Source organism: Nanorana parkeri, unplaced genomic scaffold (assembly GCF_000935625.1).
Source record: "Nanorana parkeri isolate BGI_ZX_2015 unplaced genomic scaffold, ASM93562v1 scaffold1, whole genome shotgun sequence".
NCBI lineage: Eukaryota > Metazoa > Chordata > Amphibia > Anura > Dicroglossidae > Nanorana > Nanorana parkeri.
Genome location: NW_017306269.1, coordinates 2,896,077 through 2,907,354, shown reverse-complemented (window position 1 = coordinate 2,907,354; position 11,278 = coordinate 2,896,077). Strand labels below are relative to the sequence as shown.

General features: G+C 46.4%; 1 protein-coding gene across 1 annotated transcript in view; it reads left to right on the top strand.

Annotated features, from left to right (window-relative positions):
• FLVCR1 (feline leukemia virus subgroup C cellular receptor 1) overlaps positions 1–11,029 on the top strand; it is a 40,498-nt gene extending 29,469 nt beyond the window's left edge. Inside the window, exons 7-10 of the mRNA XM_018552388.1 lie at positions 1,136–1,241; positions 2,657–2,768; positions 9,679–9,746; positions 10,896–11,029. Coding sequence (XP_018407890.1) covers positions 1,136–1,241; positions 2,657–2,768; positions 9,679–9,746; positions 10,896–10,955 — 346 coding nt within the window. The 3' untranslated portion in view covers positions 10,956–11,029. The remainder of the gene's footprint in view (positions 1–1,135; positions 1,242–2,656; positions 2,769–9,678; positions 9,747–10,895) is intronic.
• The last annotated feature ends 249 nt before the right edge of the window (positions 11,030–11,278 follow it).

The following is an 11,278-nucleotide window of genomic DNA, read 5'->3' as shown; positions in this document are numbered from 1 at the left end:
GCCCCCCCCGCCCCGCGCCCCCCCCCCCCTCTCGGGCCCCAGCACCTGACGGCCAACCTGTGTGGATACCCGCTGCCTCTGCCGATACAGTGGGGGAGAGCAGTGGGAGGAGAGTGGTGGCAGCGGTGGCTGAGCAAAGTTTCAAGGAGGGGGAGAACGGCTGAGCAGAGGGGCAGCTGCGGCAGGACGGGGAGGGCTGCTGGCCTGAATCAACTAATTGTAATCAACTAATCGATGATGAGTATCTTTGACAGTGATTCTCATTATCTATTTTATTGATTTGGTTGTTGCAGCCCTACTGTTCAGGGTGAGTATAACTTTATTATTTGAACTCCCTAGGACAAACGAGCACTTAACCCTTGCGGGGAGGGGGGGTCGGTAGCGTCACTGCAAGGGTTCAAATTTGATTTGCCCGGATTTGCTTTAATATATTGCCAGAATGTGACAATTTCATGATTTAAACTCCAGCTTTCTCTTAAGTCTTGTACAGTTGTACCGGCTTCTCTCCTATACTGAAATCCTTTACTCTGATTTCACTTCACACTGTGAGCTTCTCATAACATGCAAGTCAGACACAGCCCGCCTCATTTCCTGGCTGGAGGACGTCCAGCATCACCTACTACTTTCCTCGGCAGCCTGACTATCCCTGGCCCCCCCTTTCATTGATTGGATTAAAGTGTTTTTAATCATGGAGGCTCAGCACCACATGTGGACGTTAACTATACGAGTTTGCATGCACATGTAATGTAGGAACATCCACTACTCCGGACTGATATCCTCCCATCAAGACATATTGATATTTACATATCTCCTCTCACAAACCAGCCCACTGCTTGCTTTAGGGCTGAGGGCTCTTGAGAGGAGACCTACCACCATCCCACCAGCCATGATCTGCCTGCATTCCATAGGGAAGTACAGGGACCCACCGATTACATCAATGAGTCCAAAACAAGGTTTGAAATGAAAATGGAACGGTTACAATAATGAAATGAGCATGTTGATGAGGGGACATGAGAGAAACCAGGGAAGGCAACATGTACGCAGAATAAACTTCAGCTTTATTATTGAGCAGTTTCCACTTGCTGGAGCTACAACCTATGGAGGAGGATAACCCGTCTTTTCTTTCCCCCCTCAGATTCTTTATGACCGGATATCTTCCTCTGGGATTCGAGTTTGCTGTTGAAATCACCTATCCAGAGTCTGAGGGCACCTCCTCTGGCCTTCTGAACGCCTCTGCCCAGGTAAATATGGTTTTCGCAGATAGTAAAATAGCAGCCTCTGGCCTAGTAAGAATCATATATAAAGGTGAATTGCCACTCATTTCTTTATAACTATCGGCACAATGCCCCATGCATGGCATGCCCTAGTAGATGCGGGAAGCTGGCGTGCGTGCTACAAGGGCAGGGGTCAGCAACCTTAAGCACTCAGAGCCATTTGGACCCGTTTCCCTCAGAAAAGAAAACACCGGGAGCCACAAAACCCTTTTGACATCTAAAATGAAGATAACACTGCATACATCGTTTTTTACCTTTAGCATGTATAAAGGTAGCTTTTAGCATGTATAAAGGTATATGTGGGCTTAGTAACTCACTGGACTTAGTAACTCACTGGACACTGGGCTGGGGGGGGATGCCCAGGACCGGACCTCACTGGGCCCCCCCACAGCCTCAGGCCCGAGGCCCCAGGAGTAGTTCCACCCCTGGGAAGGGAGCCGCAACAGAGGGATGAAAGAGCCACATGCGGCTCGGGAGCCACAGGTTGCTGACCCCTGTACTAGGGGATCTGTGTGATAAAAGAAAGTTATTCTTCATTCCTCTGTTCTCATACTGTTATTGGCACAGTTCTGGAGACCCAAGGTTGCTGTCACGGGGTAACCTTCCACTTGCCTCTGTGGAATCGTTCCCTCACTGGCCCCAAATGCTGCAAAATCTTCCTTACTAGCGAGGGAACGACACCTTGCTGTTCCAGGAGCGATCCCATAGAGACAGATAAGCAGTCCTATAGTGATCCTGACATTCGTGTCATGAGGTGACGGGGGAGCATGAAGCTGGCCTCCCGGCCAATCAGAAAGCCGGACGCCGTGTCATTATACGGTGCCCGGCTTCCTGATTGGCCAGCTTCCGGACTAATCAGGAAGCAGGGCAGCGAGTGATTACACGCTGCCCGGCTTTCTAATTGGCCGGGAAGCCAGCTCCATGCTCTTTTGTCACAAGTGATGAAGGAGCATGGAGCCGGCTTCCCGGCCAATCAGGAAGCCGGGCAGCATGTAATGACACACTGCCCGGCTTCCTGATACAGGAAGTATCGGGCTAGGCCTCGGAGCATTTGGGTGAGTATGAGTACTCGGCACCGATACCGTTACTAGTATCGGTGCATCCCTAATGAATAAATATATATATATACTGCTTTTGTTTTTTTATTTTTGGCCCTGACATAGACTTAGAGCAGATTCAGTTTCTTACCGATGGTCATTTTATACTTGCATAGAAGACGGAGAAGGTTTTTCTATGGAAGTATAAATGATACAGAACCCTTTCTTTAAAGTGTTTTTCTTTTTTTACAGTATGATAAGTTGTGAGTTTAGATGTGACCTGTGCTGAGCACTTCTGTACAATATTTAGTGGATCACAGCGTGATATTGTCACTTCTTTTCCAGATATTTGGAATCTTATTCACCTTGGCTCAGGGAAAGCTGACAACAGACTACAACCCCAAAGCTGGGAATATTTTCCTCTGTGCCTGGATGTTTGTGGGAATCATATTGACAGGTGAGCTCTAGTCTATTGCATGTGTGAAGAAAACCCATTCCTTGTTAAATGATGTAAAGTCAGAAAGATAGAAATGGGTGTCTACAAGAACCAAAGGGTGCTTCCATTTTATTCATGTTGCCAGTTTACAGAACTGTTACTAAGGACGGGTAGCTTGGCCATTGTTTCTATACACAGAATCAACACACAATCACTATTCAAGATTAAAGCTGAACTCCAGCCTTGCATTCACTTGTACTAAAATGTCTTGCTCTTATTTTGCTGTATATTGTGAGCTTCTCACAGCATGCATTATTAGCTGCAGCAAGTCACATAAAGCCTTATTTGCTGGATGGAGGACATCCAGCATCATTTAACTCCGCAGCCTGACTGTCTCAGACCTGCCCCTTTTTAAGTCATTGGATTTCAGTTCTTTCAGCCATGGAGGATCACATGTGTGCAGTGCAATACAAGAGTAGTCTGCCTAGGAATGCCCTCTCCTCCAGGCTACTGAGAGCTTTCAGTCATGGAGTCTCGGCATCACATGTGGGCATTATCTAAGACAGTATGCATACAAGTGTGGTCTGCCTTATGCTGGTCATACACCTAGAGATTATCTGCAGATTTTCTAGGGTCAGATGGAAAAAGTGCAACAGATTCCTCCATCTGCGCTAAACTGTGGGTGGAGGAATCTCCCACTGCGCCAAGCTTCAGTATCTTGCTAGTCGGTCCCGCTGTCTGTCAAAATACCGGAACAATCTGATTGGATACAGGCATTGTTCAGGTATTTTGACAGTCAGCTGCCAACAAGATACTGAAGCTTGGCCCATCCACACAGTTTAGCGTAGATGGGGGAATCTTTTGCACTTTCACCATCTGACCATAGAAAGTCTGCAGAATATCTATAGGTGTAGGGCCAGCTTAAGAATGCCCACTTCTCCAAAAGGACGATCACTCATCAAGGCATTTTGATATTTACATAACTTCTCCCATGAGCCAACAATCAGGGCTGAGGGCTCATGAGAGGAGTACTGAGGGAGGGTGCTGTGATATTTTCAGAAAGCAATGTACAGCACCCTGGCAACCATGGCTGGTGGGAAGGCTGACAGCTTGCTGTACATGGCCTGCATTGCACAGAGACCCAGTGATTTCATCACTTGGTGTAAATAAGGTATGTCATGAAAAAAATGTCACTAGAATGTTGAGGATTGGAAAGGAGACAACAGGGAAGGCAAAATATAAGCAGATTAAACTTCAGCTTTAACGGATCTATATTTATTGCAAGAACTTTTGAGACCTTTTTAGACACAGACATAATTAGAGGGTAATGACAGAGTCCACGGTCACCTTTCACAAAGCAGCTTTGTGCGGTTTTACTCCTAGCTGTAATTCAGACCGCTCTTTTTTAGATTTACACGGTGTGATTTCCCAGCAGGAATTCTCCACACAGACATCTATTCACCATCTGATCCCTGCAGCAGAGAATCTTCATCCTGGTCATCATTATGACAAGATCACTGAATAGCAGTTAGGAAATCCGCGCTGCCGGCACGAAGCGTAGTAATGGATATTTCCTTATTACTGATAGATGAAAGTAGTCACTCGCACTCCATGATATTAAAGTCAATGCTGTTTATTGACTGAGATAACACACATCTCCTTAGCGATGTTTCGAGACCATGCGGTCCCGTCCTCAGGCATTTGTCCCGTCCCAGGGTCCTCCAAAGAGGCAGGAGGAAAAAATGGGACATGGAGTTCCCGGCAGAGTCCAAAGTCTTTTCAATCAAGGTCCTGCGGATGCAGTTACAAGCAAAGAAAACCCTCAGCATGGTGGCAATGTCCGGGACGCCCTTTCCACCTTTGAGGGGCTCTTTGAACATAACCGCCCGCTTCACTCTGTCCATCTTGGAGCCCCAGATGAAGTGAAACACCGCCCTGGTGATGGCCTTGCAGGTGTTGACCCGGGGGGGGCCAGGCCTGGGCGAGGGACTGCAACACAGGGAGAATCTCGCTGCGGAGTACCAGTGACTTCCCTTCGATGGTGAGTTCTCTGAGGCTCCAGAGTCCAAACTTCTGCCGCATCTTTGACAGTCTCTCCCACAGAGACCCACAGATGCTGAAGGTGCAGGTTTCATCGGGGCCTATTCCTGATGCTGGGAGGAGATTCTGTGCCCTTATATAGGGTTCTCTGTCTCCTCCCACCCATGAGGGTGCTGCCTAGTACTGTGAGGGACCTGTTTCGGCAGGTCCCCAAAGGATCGGGGTCCACCGGCCTTCGGGTTGGTGGACCAACAGTCTCAACCCCTGTCAGGAGCCTTGCGCTGCGGGGGGTCGGGAAATTAGGTCCCTTCTTTTGAAGGACCTTGCACCCTTGTGCACGTTTTTGTGTGCTGTGATTTCACGGTTCACTTTTTTTGTTCACAGGGGGAAGTTTGTTTAGATGCACGTCCACGGTCACTAACTGCAGCTTCTGTAACAGTTTCTGTCACAGAAACTGCCTGCGTCCTATGGTCCGGTGTGCCTTATGGAGTGCAAAATACGGTATATTAGAGTTCAGGGACTCCGAGTATTGAAGTCAGGCTTCGTGAAGGAGACTTCAGGCTCCGAGTATTGAAATCAGGCTAAAGGCTGCCATAGTTGTTTTCTTATTCTGCAAATGCTAGTTGCCTGGCTGCCATGTTGACACTCTTGGTTCAAGAACAAGATTGCAGTTGAGGACTATTGGCATTTTCCTTCCAGCTCAGTATTGAAGATGGTCGGCATAATAACTAGGCATCTAGCAGATGGCAGGTCAGTGATGGCAGCCTCCATATTTCTCTGTTACAACATTCAGAGTCTCCCTGGTGTGATTGGAATGGATTCAATGCCTCCTCTCTATACATTCTGTTGGGAAAGAGGTGTGTTTCCCATAGCATCCAGACATGTTGTAATGTCTGGTGGTGATAGGTAGATGTCAGTATCCAATGTGCTTTCAATAAATGGCATATTATCATCATATAGATATAGAACTGTTTTTCTTATTTATATTGTTGACATGCTATGCAGAGTACATGGAATGCATTCACATACATTTCAGTAACTACTGACGGCAGGGAAATTTGGCTTGCCTCCACCTCGGAAGCGGTGTTTTGGTTCAGGATTGCCTTGTTAAAGTCCACTCATCCACAATGAACGGACCACGAAGACTCTTTATTTAAATTAAATCCACAAAAACTGAGATCTGCGTGCCACTTCTTCCTCCGCATACAAAACTTTATAGTGCAAGCGGAACAGACACAATCCACCCATTCCTTTCATGTTTTGGCCCCTACAGGGACTGGTCTATAGACTAGAGCAGGGGTAGGCCAACTGCAGCCCTCCAGTTGTGGTGCAACTACAATTCCCATTGCAAAACTCTGACAGCCACAGGCATAACTACCAGAGGCAGATGGGATTTATAGTTTCACCACAGCAAGAGGGCAAGGGTTTGTCTACCCCTGTACTAGAAGCATCTTAAAGGCCCAGACCCTTATGCGAATATGATATCATATGAGCCTTATGTGACTTTGATATGAAAAGAATGAGTCCCAGCCAGTTCTCTGCTCAGATAATAAAACAATGCAGGTCATTATCGATGTCGGGCTCGGCTTGGTGTTGAGTTTCAGTGCCGTTCCCCTGTAACTGCGGCTCATCACAGCATTTTTTTTCTCCTGTGCCTCCCACCTTGATCATTTCTTTTCACAATCTCAGCAACATTGAATTTCTACCTCTCCGATGCCGTCACCTGGTTTAGGAAAAAAACAAGTTTGTACAGTTCTGACCGCGGCTCGGCAAACACGTTTTGTGTAAACACTAAAGCACGATCATGGGTGCAACTACGCATCATTGGGCCCCAGAGCAACATTTACATGGGGCCCACAGCTAACTTTCTCTGTAGCAGCTTAGTGTCGGCTGTGGCAGTACATGCCATTGATCTTCACATAAAGTACACCTATATGAAGGACAGATAAGAGGAGAGCGGTCAGCATAGTGACCAGAGCTGTGGATAAAAGTTGTAGTAACAATAATAATAATATCTAAGGATGCACCAATATCGGTTTTTCGGTATCATGTACTAGTACCAATATTTTTTTTCTGTACTCGCCAATACCGATACCGGAAATAAGGAAGCCAGGCGGTGTGTAATGCCTTGCCACTCGGCTTCCCAATTACCAGGGAAGCCGACTCCATGCTCCCTTGTCACCAGGTGACAAAGAAGCATGGAGCCGGATTTCTGGCCAATGACTCGCTGTCTGGCTTCCTAATTGCCCAACTTCCCGACCAGGAAGCCTGGCGGCCAGTTATTACGTGCTGCCCAGCTTCCTGATTGGCTTGAAAGCTGGCTCCGTGCTCCCTGGTGACGAGGGAGCATGAAGCCCGGCTTTCTGGCTAATCAGGAAGCTGGGGGGCGGGTATTGACTCCCCGCCTGGCTTTCTGATTGGCCAGCTTCCCAAGCAATCAAGAAGCAGGAGGCATTACATGCTTCCCGGCCAATCAGGAAGCTTGGGGGGGTAGTCATTAACCGCCCTCCGGCTTCTTGATTGGCCAGGAAGCCAGCTCCTTGCTCCCCGGTGACGAGCTCCATGCTCCGTGATTCCCAATCAGGAAGCCGAGCAGCATGTAATGACTTGCTGCCCGGCTTCCTGATAGTACAAGTACTCGCCCAAATACTCGGTATCGGCACCAATACCGATACTAGTATCATTGCATCCCTAATAATAACCATAATGATATTTTACATTATCACAAAATTATGAATGCTCTTGCACACAATTGCCTTATAATACAAACTTCCTGAAACTCCAGCTTCTTTAAACTTTTATAAGACTACAACCCTCAGCTGTTCTATAGGATTTTCGCTGAGGGGAATCTCAGAAATGAACCCTGTATGCCTGAAGCTGGCTATACACTGATCAAATTTCTCCCGGTTCATCTTGGACTGTCTGAAATTCGCTCAGTAGGTGTCCCTGTGTGCAGTCTCCTGCCCAACATCCTTTGACTGAAAAATGGGATGAATTGGGTAGACAATTGTTGGTCCAGCAGTGTCTGCATCCAATCAGATGCAGGCACTGTTCAGGAATTTTGACAGCTGGCGGGAGATTCCTTCATCCATACTGCTGGGAATAGACCAGTCCTGATGTACGTATTCAGCAATACAGTCTGGTGGCAAGCTTAGTTTATGATCTGGTAAGTTAATTGCTAGAGTGTGTTCCCTTGTTATTGCAATGTCTGTATGGTATGTGAACAGTTTGCATTTTGCTCTTAATGCTGGTGAATAAGTAACTTGAACTGTACGTATCAGGATCAGCATTTCCTGGCACATATTTACTACACATTAAAGTGTAATAAGTGTTTTCCTTGCGTGTGTTTTGTTGTGGAATGATCAGCTGCTGAGTAAGGCAGAGACAATATCATGTATTATAATAAAGGTATTTAAGCTTCACACAATGGCTCTGGTCATTGATCATGTCTATTGCAAGGACTGAGACTTGGTCACAATACTAATCACATCGGTACCCAACAAAGGATTACTGTGATTGGTTGGCATCTTTAGAAAAAAACATCTCTTATACAGTAGACTCACTGGCCTCTTTATTAGGTACACTCCTCTCTGGTAAGTCTAAGATCTCTTTTGCCTTCAGAATCGCCTGAATCCTTTGTGACATCAAAATATTCCTTTAGACCCCGTTCACACCGGGGCGGTTCGGCCGTACGGATCTGCCGACATGAACAATCTCATACATTGCTATGGGACCGTTCATGCAACCGCGTAATCCGAACTAAAGAAAATTTTTGCCGCACTGATCAGCGCGGTTTTGGGTGCTTTTAATTGTGTTTAAGCGCTGAACGCAATTAAAACCTCCCTTTGGAGATCAGCGCGGTAACCGCACTGATCTACAACCGCCCTGGTGTGAATGGGCTCTCAAAGCGACCCTTTAAAGGGGTTAAAACAGAACAAAAAAACCCCACACGATCATTATCATCAATACAGAAAATTATGTCATCTAAAATGTTATAGTCATCACCGAAAAAGGAGTAGAGGGGAAATCTGCCAACAAGGATACCTGTTGAAGTGGCAGCTGTCAAATGTGGCATTTCCACTTATTTTGGAAACATTGAGTTCCATTTCCTGTTGTGTCTGTAGGACAGGAAGTGAGGGGAAATCTTCCCAGTGGGAGCCAGACCACAATAAATCCCTACATTCAACATCCTGTCCTGCACTATCACCCAAAATCAGTGTAGTAGGGTGCGTGGCCCACGGTGCCACCATATAAATCCAAAGCAGAAATATCCAGACACTGTGGGGGAATTTATCAAAACTGGAGTAGATTTGCACTGCAGCCAATCGGCTTCTCTCTTATTTTCAAATCTTAGCTGGGCAAACTAAAGAGATGCTGATTGGCTGCCATGGGCAACTGCTCCAGATTCTGTTTGGTCTAGTTTTGATAAATCCCCCCTGTATATTTAAAAGATCTGTGCAGTATTTGCAGCAGATCTATGTGGAGGTCACACTGCTTTGTGGCAATGGAAAACCAGCAGAGGTTTCAATGCTTCTCTGTGCTATCCAAAACTGGAAAAAGGTGTTGGAATTCTATTTTATTCTACTAATCTTTCTGTGTTATAAGCAGAAGGTATAATTTAGCCAAACACTTGATATATGTCAGGAACACGTCACGTTAGATCCTTTTGCTTATTTTTTATACACGCACCTTTTTTCTTTTGTAGATAATCCGCTTCAGTCCAAAGGTTTGAAATTCATTGTAGATAATATATTCTGAAAGAGGAATGTGCAGCTAGTGCACAGCTGATATGTTATGGGTCACAGGGCAGATCATATCTCTGCACATTGTTATGAGGCCATTCGTATTTCATTCTAGCTCTGCAATTCTATTTTCTGTGCTCCTGTTACAGCTCTGATCAAGTCCGACCTTAGAAGACACAATATAAATGCTGGAATCACCAAGTCCGAAGTCAAGGCAGTAAGTGTCCCTTTGTTTTATAACATGGTCATAACATAACATAATATACAAGGTGCATAACCTATGGTCCAGTTGGGTTGTATCTCTCACCAGTGAGGTTACCAGTAATCTGGAATTTGATTTGTTTCTATTGTTTTTTGGTTAGTTTTGTCCCCTTACCAGGTGGGCGTTTGGAGTCCTCAGTTGCCAGTTTTGACCATTGGTTGCTCAGGAATCTCTTGATCTGAAGGCCCTCCCAAACTCTTGTTCATGTTGGGGCTGTTTGCTGTCACCCACCCCTCACTTGGACTGCATTGGACATCCCATGGACTTCTGTGTTCCTCAATGACGAGAAAGAAAAGATTATTTTTGTACTTGACATCTAATCCTTTTCTTGAGGGGCACGGGTCCCACCCCTCTATGTTTATGATCGTGGTCTTGGTATGGCTTGCTACAAATGAAAGCTTGTTGGTTCTGCAAAGCATCATCTTTGGGATTTAAAAGGCATACCATTAGCTTCACCTCCCAGTGACTTGATGAGGCAGAACGATCACCATTTTCTTTGAAACGTTCTCATGCCTTTCCTGTTGCTATCCCTTCGTAGGTCTCATTCACACTAGAAAAGGCCGGCACGTACAGCTAAGTGCTGCGGGCACGGCCGTATCGAGCAGCTCCCGGGAAGGACAGGTGATGCGCGTGATTAGTATGCAGCCCCTGTCCTTCTCTATGGGAATGCGCAGCTATACGGCGCCCTGCACGTCCGTGCGTGTGTCTGTACTCGTACGTTGACAGGATGGATCCTGTCTGCGTCCGAGCCGGGACACCCGCAACCGTACGGACCTGCACTTGAGGTGAGCGTAGGGCGGCGTACGGCCGCGTATTCCCATAGAAAAGGACAGGGCTGCATACTAATCACACAGTAGCACCTGTCCTTCCCAGGAACTGCCCGATACGGCCGCGCACAGAGCTGTACGTGCCTGACGTTTCTCGTGTGAATGGGGCCTAAGAGTATTGGCACACAACAGCAGTGAGTTCATTATCCGCTGTCTTCAGTGACATCCTGAAGAAAGGGATCTGTGTTTGGGCTCGTGTTCCAATAACCTTTTTCCCCCCCTAGCTTTGCTGGATAGAATTGCATTGTTTGTTGACTTTTCTTCTTCTCTCCACCAGGTTCCTGTGGACAGTCCCGTAGAACCAGCCCCAAGTATACAGTCCTCGACACAGCTCTAGTTGTGTCTGGAAATGCCCTACAAGGGCCATCACAAGGCCCACCACAGCGATGGGTGCGACAGTCAGGCCTTCAATTAGCACACTGTATTTATTGGATCTTCTATTTATTGAACTGTCTCATTATTATGGAGTTCACCTATTCCATGAACTCCACTCATGAACTGCACGGCTGTTTTTCAAAGACTGTTCTTTTTATTTTTATCTGCTGCAAAATGATTTGCCTTCTCAGCTACTTTTAGCTTTTTTATTTTCTTTTTTTGCTTTTTTATTTTTGTATATTGGTTGTCAACATTTAGCCCTACTTGGCATTGGTTCTGTACAGA